This window comes from Lissotriton helveticus, chromosome 1_1, assembly GCF_964261635.1.
Source record: "Lissotriton helveticus chromosome 1_1, aLisHel1.1, whole genome shotgun sequence".
Taxonomy (NCBI): Eukaryota; Metazoa; Chordata; class Amphibia; order Caudata; family Salamandridae; genus Lissotriton; species Lissotriton helveticus.
In genome coordinates this window covers 486,985,294-486,997,800 of record NC_136057.1, presented here as the reverse complement: position 1 = coordinate 486,997,800, position 12,507 = coordinate 486,985,294, and the positions used below count along the sequence as shown (strand labels likewise).

At 49.7% G+C, this 12,507-nt stretch overlaps 1 protein-coding gene across 1 annotated transcript in view; it reads right to left on the bottom strand.

Moving 5' to 3' along the window:
* RFX4 (regulatory factor X4) overlaps window positions 1–7,647 on the bottom strand; it is a 351,260-nt gene extending 343,613 nt beyond the window's left edge. The window contains exon 1 of the mRNA XM_078654089.1: window positions 7,479–7,647. Within this exon, the coding sequence (XP_078510215.1) occupies window positions 7,479–7,521 (43 nt within the window). The 5' untranslated portion in view covers window positions 7,522–7,647. The remainder of the gene's footprint in view (window positions 1–7,478) is intronic.
* Between the last annotated feature and the right edge of the window lie 4,860 nt (window positions 7,648–12,507).

Here is a 12,507-nt window from a genome sequence, read left to right as displayed (position 1 = left end):
ATGGTTCTCTTGTTGCAGAGGAAGGTCGTCACCATGGGAACCCTGTCCCTGGTTACCAACTAAAGCAAACTTGCGGCCATGTTTTGCTATTTGACAGGACCCCGGACAAAACTTCACATTCAGGAAGAGACAACGCTGACGTGTTGGGGAACGCCTTGGCCATCAGTGCGGGGGATCAGCTGCGCCTCCTGCTAAACGGCCGTCTGGCACCTAGTGTGCCGACGGGGTTGTAGATAATGGGGACAAGGCTTGATAGAGGTCTGTCCAAGCCCTACGTAATTATACTGCTGTACATAGCAAACCTGTAGCAACCAGGCAAAATAATAGTGTTGTGTTGTGCACAGCAGGCACGTTGTGCTCAGTACAGGTCGCTTTACAGTGCCATGTTCCACTTTTTATTTAATATTAGTAAAGAAGTGGAGCCCAATTTACGAATATCGTAGTAAATATCCCCGTGCAGTTTTACTCCGAAATGCGAGAAATTTAGGCTTTCCTTGAATTCGCTTTGGGGCCTGTTCCTTAAGGTAAATTCAGTATTAATTCACACAAACATGGCTATTTGTCAGCGTTCATAAACCCCACTTTTTAGATAGGTTCAGAGATGTACCCCAGCCAAGGGCTGTCGTAACTCCCCTTTCAGGGTGGGAAGGTGAATGGAGCAGTCCCAGGTTAAGTATGTTTGGATAGCGGATTCTATTCCGACTATGCAGAGTTCTTCACTAGGAAGAATTCTGTACAGCAGGAATAGAATGCTTCTTGGAATGTCACATGGCATTCCAAGAAATAAACTTGGAAATGTGTGCCTGGCCCTGCTGTCCGTGCATAGTCTTGGGAAAAATTGTGACTTTCAGAAGCTCAAACTACACTTCCATATACGTCTAAATCTGTGAGTGCAGTCAGCTTTATTTGTAAATAGGGCCGAAACATTCCCAGGCATATCCATGGAAAGCTGGACCAGACACATGTGTCCATGCTTATTCCGGAGATGATCATGTGATATTCCGGCGGCATCCTATTCCTGGTGGGCGGAGTCCTCCAGACAATGTAACTCTACACACGGCAATAAACACCCCCCCCCCCTCCCCCCCTGTGCAAAAACGCACATTTTTTGCTCTTTTTTCTCAATGGGATGCAAAAGAGTTAAGCAGGCCCTTAGCAAGCGTAAATCTCCGACCTTTTCCAGGGTGGAAGTGAGGAGTCTGAATGCTGACAGACATATTTGAGAGCGTCCACAAACTTCCAACACTAACCACAGCTAGGAAAATACACTCCCCCATTCTAAGTAAAATATAGGGGTGTGGAGATCTGCACATGCATTAATGGGTTACGCCTGCCAGGAATCCTATTGTGAATTCCTGGCAGACTCAAGTAAGGTAAATTGAATCGTAAAAGAACATTCATGACTAAATTTCCCTATGTAAATCGGTCATTATGTTTTATATGTTGCTTTATCGCACTTTTGCTGTAAATAATAAACGTTACTACTGCCCGCTTTAGAAAAATGTTAGTTTTTTTTTTTTTTAATCCAACTTTCAAGTCACTTCATTGTTAACTAGTTGTTTGCTAGAGCATACTCTATTGCCGCAGCTTTTGTAGTCCGACTGAAACTAGCACATTGAACTACAATAGATACATATTGAGAGCAGTGAAGACCAGCTCGATATATAGTGACCTGGACCCAGAATCATAAACGACACCAAGTGCCTATCACTAATATATTCTAATAGTCAGATAAATGTACCTCGAACGGTGAATACATGGCTGACATATTTGCTATTACGAAAAATGGGAGTGGGGCTATGGCCTTAATATTGAATGTTTAAGATATATATTCTAAGGCATCGGACGTTCTCACCGACTATTGCAGAACTCTGAAGAGCCTCATTTTTCAAGCGTCAAAGGATGCTAATGACTTGTCAGTGACATATCTATTGATTTGTCTGCCCTGCCTCGATGATCGTTTTTAATCCGATTTCCTATTTGTCAAGTATACTTGGGACATTCCTGGGGCTGTTTTAAGGTGTATTTAAACCCCTCGCCGCACCAGTTTGTTACAATATTATCTGCTGTGAGCCTTTGAAACAGACATTTCAAGAAATGTGAATGATAATTAAGGCTTGGCGCTGCTCGAATGTAAAGTGTCTCTTCTAACAAACTTTCAGAAGGTGTTAGCTCGTGCTGCCGAACCATTTCGAAAACATCATGGACTTTTAAGTGTTAAATAATGTGACACTGTCAAATGGACAACGATTTACTATTTTATATTGCTATATAGTTTGAACATTGCAAATGTGAAAGATGCACAGTGGAGGTGTTTAAAAAAAAACTAAATTCATGTTAAGCTGTGTAATGTAGCACACCACTAAATTAATGTAAAACGTAATTACTTCAAAGGGGTGTTCGTTCAGCTTGCAGTTGCCGATTCGTTATAAAAAAAAAAAACGTTCCAAAATATTGTAGCAACAATCTCGAAACAGATACGTGCGCATGGGGCGAGACACTGCACCGGATTGCATAATTACCTCTCTACCTATTTGGTAACACCTGAAATATCCCAGGATGCTTTAGCCACAAAAGAAAATGTACTTCGACGCATTTGATGTCGGCTTGAACTTCTGCCGCACCGTTTGGATTCAGCGTTTAAAGAGAGAAACATCGCCACACTCTAATTTATGGACTTTTATTAGTCGGAATGGAAGCAAAAGGAGGTGTTTGGAAGGAAGATATACAACTGCAACATTTTCGGCTTCAACAATAGCTGTGGCGTTCATACATGAATTTCACTAAAATATTGTCTTTCTAACAAAATACGTGCTAAGCAATCCGAGGGCTGTAAGCCACTCTTGCCAAGTGAATTCAAAGCCTTGCAGCCAAAGCGACTCATCAAAGTTATGGCGGAGGCTGTTAAACCAAACTAAAAAAACAAACATGTATCTGCCGCCAGAAACGCGATAATATAAACGGCAGCCGGTGTGAAAAGAGTTCGGAGTGTTTGTAAATGTATTCACTCGTGGTCTTTTACTTTAGATTAAACTCCGCCGGACATCTCGTTTTACTGTGCATGTTGGCGATCAGCAAATACTTACATTCAAAAGAGGGCATTGCCTACGTGTGACAAGTTTAGAGGAGAGAGGGGCGAGCAGGTTTGAGGCAGTACGAAGATACGGTGACTGTCATAAAAGCAAAGTATTGATTTTAGTGATGACACAGGTCGGCACACGAGAGAAAGATATATAGAAAGAGAGCGGGATAAGAGTGATATACGTAGATCTCTGCGCAGAACGTATACATTTCTCTAGAAGTAACGGAGAGAAGTCTGAGGTTAGAAGATGAAAGAAAGACCAAGAACGGTGACATAAGTAGGCAGATACGCGTAGGGGACGTTCATACGTGAGTATATACATTTCTAGAGCTATAAAAGAATCCACAGTGAGGTCTTGAGACGAGACAGAGAAAGAGGGAGATTTTTTTTGTTTTTGTAGTTTTATATAGAGCGATCTCGACACGAAGATACCAGCGCGCTTTACAAGAGCACCTGTTGCATTACAGACGGGCACATTCATTTCTAGGCACGGGGAGATTAAGGGGTGTGCCCAGAATTACAGGATGTTTGAGCAGCTTCTAAATCGGCCGCTCAAGCCGTTAAGCCACGGTTAGCGGGTTGGAGTCGGGCGGAGACGATGGGTGCAGGTGTGGTCGTATTCTGCCGCCGTGCTGTGGATATCCTTAGACTGTCCCAAGGGAGCACGCAGTCTGCTGCACTGATATTACTGTTCTTACATACACCAGCAAGTGCGCGACAGAGGCCACAGGCCGAGACTTAACTGGGCGCAGTGAACAGGCCTCCCCCCTCCCATGTGCGTAAGGATGCGAGCACGTCCCCTATCTATTTCCGGGTACACGTGCCCGCTCCCCCGAGGCTTCTCGAGTGAAGGAATCCTAGTGTGAGTGTTACCAGAGCTCTCCAGGGCTCTCCCAGGCCTCGATCAGGTGCCAGAGTGACCCTCAACAGATAGTCTGCTTCTAGTTTATATCACCCGGGCTTAGGTGCGAGTGAGCGGGAAGCGCTGCTAATAATCAGTGTTTAATTAACAACTTAAAATATAGTGCTTTATAGCGTGTAGTTGTCGAAGGCTTCACACCCACCCCTCCGGAGAGGGGACAGCGAGGGTGCCGCTGGACACATGGTGCTGAATTAGTCTGTGGAGATAGCATGCAAGCCAGACAGAAACAGACAAAGGCGCTGACTGCCACATGGGTGGACACAAATATAGAGGTAGGTAGATAGCAATAGGTAGATAGCAAAAGGATACACAGATACATGTATGTAGACGGACAGACAGAAAGATAAGATCCCAGCTAACGTAGGCGGCAAGGTGGCATGGCTGCAGCTCTGCTGAAGCACGATAAACGCACGGAACTGGGAGGCACAGCCAGAAAAAATAAAGGCATACGTGATTACGAGAACATAAAAGTACAGTCAGGGCTGCGTCTGATGGACAAAGCATGCAGACGCATGTGTGTGAAACTGAGCCAGGCGATCATCCCCGACATGTGCTCTCTCTCCGATCCGGCGTCAGGGAAGTCTGGGGGTGATGGGACGTGTGTTCCACGCGCTGCTGCTCAAATACCCACTGAAGGAAACTACCGAGAGAGGCACTTTTCTAACAGATTCTCCGAGCACAAAGAAGTGCCACACATCATCAAAGCTCGGCGCCCTCTGAGGCTAATCCCCCTCTCCGAGCAGAGCCTTTCAGAGCCGCTGAGCTCTGAGCACCTGTTACGGATCCAAGCCCGGGAGGCAAAGAGCACACTGCGCCTTAAGCATCCCCAACCAATAACTGACAGAGAGCACAAAGTACCGCAAGACCGCAACAAACACATGGGAAACAGGAAGCAGCACCTCTAACAGCCACAGACTACTACTGGCTGTGTGTAAGCATCTACAGCTGACAAAGTCCACAGAATTCCTTGCACAGCCTTAACCAACAAATGCAACACCACGACACAGAACCAACACAAACCAGTGGTACACAGCAGTTAAAACATCCACCAAAACTAGACCCAGGAGCACACACCCCTTTAAAAAATCCAAACTGGCTACTGGCAAGAGCACACAGAATATCAACAAATCCATCAAATACCAAAGAGCACTTTGCACCTCGAACAACTCCAACCAGCAACCCCAATTAGAACGCGCATCATCAGCAAATAACCCCAGCCAACAACTGAAAAGAAACCCCTCATTTCCTCAAACAGCCTCAACCAACTGGAATTAGAACACACATCACCAGCCTTCATCCCCAACCAACACGGCAAAGAGCACACAACACCTGAAACAATCCAAATATAAATTGGCAAAGAGTACATGGAACCCCCAAACAGCTGTTAAAGACTACATAGGGCCACCCAACAATCCAGCCAATAACTAGCAGAGGATGTCCAGGGTCTCAAACAATTCAGCCCACAAAAGGCAAAGAACAGACTGCACCTCAATCAATCCATCCAGAAGCCTGTGCACAGCTCCTCAAATAAACCAGCTGACAAATGGCAAAGAGCCTCCAACAACCGGCAATGGGACAATCAGCATCTCATACCATTCATCTAAAAATCCAAGTCCAGCCAACTAGTGGTAACACACGGTGTCTTTAAAGTCCAACCAGCCATTTTCAAAGAACACGCGGCGTTTCAAACAGTCGGGACAGACAACTGACAGAAGTCCCCCAGGGCATCAACAAATCCAAACCCACGGATGCCAAGGAATACATAATGCGTCAAATATCTCCTAAAAACAATAGGCGCTTAACGATCGCCCTAAAGTCCGACATAGGGTACACAACATTCTCTAAACAGATTGCCCGGTATTTATCAGAGGCCCTGTCAAGTGGAAGGAGACGGCATTCTTGGCTTTGCCAGTTTGGAAACACAGCATGCACTTCACTGTATAGGAAATTGATATTTCCAAGAGGTTCGAATCTGTGCTACTTTTCAGTCAAAACGATGAGACCCCTAACGGAGCCGTCCTCTGTTAATCGGATCAGTAGCACAGCTGCAAGGTTCAGCGGGAGAGAAGTCACGACTGTGTCGCCCCCCCCCCCCCCCCCCGCACCTAAAATCCGTTTTTTAATATCGTGACCAGGGGATGAACTGGAGTCAACGTGCATAAAGCACTCTATGTAGGCTGTGATGCGTCAGTGGGAGCCTGCACACAGCTCCAGGGCCGTATTTCCCTCCAGAGGACCGCTTGGGGGCTGGAAAAGACACAAATCGTGCAGCAGGTGCACTAGCGGTAACTAGTCGGGGGTATTTCTGTATAAATGCGCTCTATCGCGCGCGAGTTTGTTTTCTTTCCCGTGCCGCCAAGAAGGGCAGGGCACGCTGGTTACCCACACCAAGGAGCCTGTGCGCGAAAACTGGCAACATTTAGTTGTTCAAAAAGGTTCTGCGCGTGGGGACCGCTCCGGGTCATTTGTGTGCGGCCTCTACTGTGACACTAAAAAGTAACTTCGGGGGCTCTGGCTTCGCCCCCAGAGCAGGACACAGCACCGCCAGGTGTTAGATGTTGTGCGTATATCAGTAATGCACCGCGCCGGGGCTGGCACAGCCTTCACGCAGTGCACCCGACGGACAAAAAAGCAAAAGGAAAGACCCGCGTGAACGGGGCCTTCTTAGTGCTGACTGGCCGAGCTGCACCGGCCGCCCGGGCCATGGTTAGGGTATGGCGCGTCACCACGAACAAATACATATTGCCATAATCAGAGGGTGAAAGGAGGGTCATTGGCAGAAATGTGACTGGGGGGCTGGGCTGCTGGCACGGCCAGAACACTACTTTATGGTCTCTGGTAGCGCTGCAGGCTCGGGGTAGTGGCGCTGCTCCGTTCTCAGCAGATGGGCACACCGCGAGTTGTACCAACAGGGTTCAGAGTTGTGTTTCCCCAGAGATGCCTAGTGCGCCCCGCCTAATCCACCCGGTGCCATAATTATATCGCTACCCCACCCCCCGCCTAGACGAACTGAGGCCATAATCCTTTTAACCCTTGCCTCGTTTGCCAGTGAAACCCTCAGACGCCCATGTGTTATATTCCAAATACTCTGAAAACTTTTACTGCTTCACTGCTTTTCAAGCGGGTCTGTTCCCTACCAAGAAACAAAATGCAATACTTTTCACACTTCCTTTAACAACACTCGCACCCCCGAAAACGTCAAAAAATGTACTGGTGGAGCTTACAAATATCTTTCATTGTTTTTGGTGTCACAAACAAGTGTTAACTCATTCTACATTATTGAATTATTTAGTTTTGCTCACAAGTCTTGCCCACATCCCTCCAAAGGCACAAAGATGATTCGGGTAAGACTCGCCTCTGCTTTAAAGTGCGCCCCCCCCCCTGCAGAGTGCATTATTGCCCCCCTATCCAAGGAACAGGTGGCTACGGGCCACCTACCCCCATCGACCCACCACCGCTCTCCATTCAACTAACCTGTGGAGTCCATGTCAGGCTCCTCCAGCAATCCACAATGCATGTTCTTCCCATGGACCAGGGCTCGAACCCCAAAAAATCTGCCGGATCTCGCAGAAGAAAGCAAAAAGATTTCTAAAAAATAGGACGTTGGCGAGGCCGGTGGAAAAATAGTGAGACCGTAGCAATCCAGCAGGACCCGTCAAAAGTGTTTGCGGATGCTTCCTGGGAAAAAAAAAACGGACTTTATAGGAGCCCCGATGGAGCCATGTCATTGATAGGCCGGGCAGGCTGATGAATGGCTGCTAGTCAGATGGGATGTGGCGAAGGAGGCTCATGTGAAGCCCATTGTGGGGCTGCTTTGAATAAGAAAGGGTTTTCTTCCAGAAAGGGGGGCTTAGATCTGCGCCATCCCAGCACTTCGCCGTCCCCTTTCTCGCACTAAAGGAGGTTTTTTTTCCCTATTTAAAGTTCCAGGGCCCTTCGCCTGTCCCTCATTACGGCCTTACATCGAAATTGGCTTAGGGTCTGAAGACAATCTGCCGGTAATGGCGTGTATGGGGCAGCCGGTTTCGGGTCCAGAGGCTCTGTTTTCAGGGACAGCCTTGCAGAAAATGCAGGTTTTGTGTGGCCACTCAATGCAGATTTGACATTAGCTGAAGAGAGGGGACAAGTGTGTTGTGGCTGCCACCCCTCTTCCCACCCCCTCCACCCCGCAGGCTGCCGAGACTGGAGGTGAAAGTTGTGCCACTAGGCCCGCTGGCACGTCGCACGTTGTGTACGCTTCGTGGGCACTTTTTTTTGCAGGGAGCGCGTGCCATCAACACTTGCAGCGGAGCTGGTTTAATTAAACTTATTTTATACACAGATCTGGCGGAGATGAGTTTTAAAATTCGTATACGAGAAATACTGGACCAGAAAAGTACGAGGAAGTCCACGTTTCAAAGTTACTTGCCCTGCTTGTAGAATACTATATGTATGTGTGACGGAGAGTGCGTGTTTGTATGCGGGAGTGAGGGAGCGAGAGGGGTGGGTGTGAGTGAGTTTCGCCTCTAAGTGTGTAGGAGAGAGTGGCGATGGCGAAGGTGCGAGGTAGAGAAGGGCAACCGTGGAGGGCACGCGTGGGTGTGATGGAGCTATAGAAGAGGAATCAGCGTGAGTGTGTGAGAGCGCGCGAGCGAGGGAGAAATGCATGTGCGAGACAGACATGCGTGTGTGTTTGTGTGAGAGATTGGCGAGTGCGTGGGAGAGAACGCGGGGACCGAGTGTGACTGCTGATGAGTGTGTGAGATATAGCAGTGAGTACATTTATATTTAATTAATACAAACGGTCCAGTGACAATGATTTATTAAGAAAGCAATGTTGTAGTGTGTGTGTATATACAGATAGACAGACAGACAGACAGACAGACAGACAGACAGACAGATAGATAGATAGATAGATAGATAGATAGATAGATAGATAGATAGATAGATAGATAGATAGATAGATAGATAGATAGATAGACAGACGTATATACAAATCCTGGAAACGAGCACAGACTTTCAACCTGCAGAGCAGGGTGTTGGGTGGTGGGGAGGGGAGTGTGGGCCGGCTGATAAAGTAGTTGGCTTTTTTAGGGAAAGGGAAAACTGTAATTAGAATATGAATGGGGTCCGGGAGAGGGGGAGAATGGCGGATTACATCTGAATTGCTTTGACCGCGGGCACTGGCAGTTGTTTTCTCACCCTCCTCCAAAGCAGCAAAAAATTAACCACTGCAGCACAACAGGGCCCCGGCGTTTGAAAGCCCTTCATATTTTCTAGACTGACTTTAAAGAGAAGTGTGGCTTTTGGGTTAAGCCGGCAACACTGGGCTTTGACATCGCGTTCTATCACGAAGGCTCCACAAAGAGGCGAGTGACAGTTGTGGATAGGTAGGTGACATGTCCGATGAGACGGTGAGACCCTCAGAACATGACCTGTCAACTGAGATGCTGTCAGCTGACCCTCTTTTTCGGGGTCCAAGCCATTGCGGGACCGTCCTCTCATGTTGTGCCCCTCTGTGTCACTGCCTGGACCAGCCTCTCACGGTGACATTCTACCCTCCAGTGCCTGAACCAGCTGCTCATGACGTGCCTCTTCCTGCCACTGCCTGCACCAGCTTCTTGTAAGGAGACCCTTCCTGGCACTGCCCGCACCAGCTTCTCGCGAGGTGACCCTTCCTGGCACTGCCTGAACCAGCTCCTCGTAAGGTGACCCTTCCTGGCACTGCCCGCACCAGTTTCTTGTAAGGAGACCCTTCCTGGCACTGCCTGCACCAGCTTCTTGTAAGGAGATCCTTCCTGGCATTGTCTGAACCAGCGTCTTGTGAGGTGACCCTTCCTGGCACTACCTGAACCAGCTTCTCATGGGGTGACCCTTCCTGGCACTGCCTGACCCAGCTTCTTGTGAGGTGACCCTTCCTGGCACTGCCTGACCCAGCTTCTTGTGAGGTGACCCTTCCTGGCACTGCCTGACCCAGCTTCTTGTGAGGTGACCCTTCCTGGCACTGCCTGACCCAGCTTCTTGTGAGGTGACCCTTCCTGGCACTGCCTGACCCAGCTTCTTGTGAGGCGACCCTTCCTGGCACTGCCTGACCCAGCTTTTGGTGAGGTGACCTTTCCTGGCACTACATGAACCAGCTTTCCATGAGGTGACCCTTCCTGGCACTGCCTGACCCAGCTTCTTGTGAGGTGACCCTTCCTGGCACTGCCTGACCCAGCTTTTTGTGAGGTGACCTTTCCTGGCACTACATGAACCAGCTTTCCATGAGGTGACCCTTCCTGGCACTGCTCGACCCAGCTTCTTGTGAGGTGACCCTTCCTGGCACTGCCTGACCCAGCTTCTTGTGAGGTGACCCTTCCTGGCACTGCCTGACCCAGCTTCTTGTGAGGTGACCCTTCCTGGCACTGCCTGACCCAACTTTTTGTGAGGTGACCTTTCCTGGCACTACATGAACCAGCTTTCCATGAGGTGACCCTTCCAGGCACTGCCTGGACCTACCTCCCAGGGTGAGATTCTCCCTGGCACTGCAAGGACCAGCCCCTCAGCGTGTGATTCTACCTTCCAGGGCCGGAACTAGCTACTCATGGGGTGACCCTTCCTGGCACTGCCTGAACCAACTTCTTGTAAGGGGACCCTTCCTGGCACTGCCTGACCCAGCTTCTTGTGAGGTGACCCTTCCTGGCACTGCCTGAACCAGCTTCTCGTGGGGTGACCCTTCCTGGCACTACCTGAACCAGCTTCTTGTTAGGTGAACCTTCCTGGCACAGCCTGGACCAGCCTCTCAGGGTAAGATTCTTCCTGGCACTGCAAGGATCAGCCTCTCAGCGTGTAATTCTACCTTTCAGGGACGTAACCAGCTTCTCGTAAGGTGACCCTTCCTGGTACTGCCTGCCCCAGCTTCTAATGGGGTGACCCTTCCTGGCACTGCTTGCACCAACTTTTTGTGAGGGGACCCCTCCCAGCACTGCCTGAACTATGTTCTTGTAAGGTGACCCTTCCTAGCACTGCCTGAACCAGCTTCTAATGGGGCGACCCTTCCTGGCACTGCTTGAACCGGCTTCTCGTGAGTTGACCCTTCCTGGCACTACCTGGACCAGCTTCTTGTTAGTTGACCCTTCCTGGCACAGCCTGGACCAGCCTCTCAGGGTAAGATTCTTCCTGGCACTGCAAGGACCAGCCCCTCAGCGTGTAATTCTACCTTCCAGGGCCGTAACCAGCTTCTCGTAAGGTGACCCTTCCTGGTACTGCACGAATCAGCTTCTCGTAAGGTGAACCTTCCTGGCACTGCCTGCACCAGCTTCTAATGGGGTGACCTTTCCTGGCACTGCCTGAACCAGCTTCTAATGGGGTGACCCTTCCTGGCACTGCCTGCACCAACTTTTTGTGAGGGGACCCTTCCTGGCACTGCCTGAACTATGTTCTTGTAAAGTGACCATTCCTGGCACTGCCTGAACCAGCTACTAATGGGGTGACCCTTCCTGGCACTGCCTGCACCAGCCTCTTGTGATGTGACCCTTCCTGGCACTGCCTGCACCAGCCTCTTGTGAGGTGACCCTTCCTGGCACTGCCTGCACCAGCTTCTTGTGGAGTGTCCCTTCCTGGCACTGCAAGGACCAGCTTCTCATGAGGTGACCCTTCCTGGCACTGCAAGGACCAGCTTCTCATGAGGTGACCCTTCTTGGCACTGCAAGGACCAGCCTTCAGTGACCCTTCTTGGCACTGCAAGGACCAGCCTTCAGTGCTTTCACAAGCTCATGTACAGCCCGGGGTAAAATATTTTGGTGCGGCACGGACCCAGGAATTCTTGTCAACCTTGGGAGGATGAAAACCTGAGTGAATCTGCCAGGATTCAAATCTGTGATCTACTTGTTGCACGAATACATGTAAAACAGAGCTGTTAACCCAGTAGCCTACATGAATTGCACACACCAACATAGTGTGCTTAGAAACAAGCGGAGGACAAGCAGGAAGCATTACATATAATATCTCCTCTTCTTTTGTTGTGACACATTAATTACATATATTGTCATTTGCAGTGCAGGTCTGTACCTAGAGCTGGCTTCGGGCATGCTGCCTCGGCTTCAACCCCACTCTAGTGACCGTCGTAACAGCATCTCACGCTGTGACCCCTTCCTGGCACTGCCCGGACTAGCCTCTTATACTGTGACCCACTATGGCACTGCCTGGACCAGCCCCTCATGATGTAACCCTTCCTGGCACTGCCTGTTCCAGCCCTTCATGATGTGACCCTCCGTGGCACTGCCTGGCCCAACCCCTCATGATGTGACCCTCCGTGGTACTGCCTGGCCCAGCCCCTCGTGAAGGTGACCCTCCGTGGCACTGCCTGGACCAGCCCCTCATGATGTAACCCTTCCTGGCACTGCCTGTTCCAGCCCTTCATGATGTGACCCTCCGTGGCACTGCCTGGCCCAACCCCTCATGATGTGACCCTCCGTGGTACTGCCTGGCCCAGCCCCTCGTGAAGGTGACCCTCCATGGCACTGCCTGACCCAGCCCCTCATGA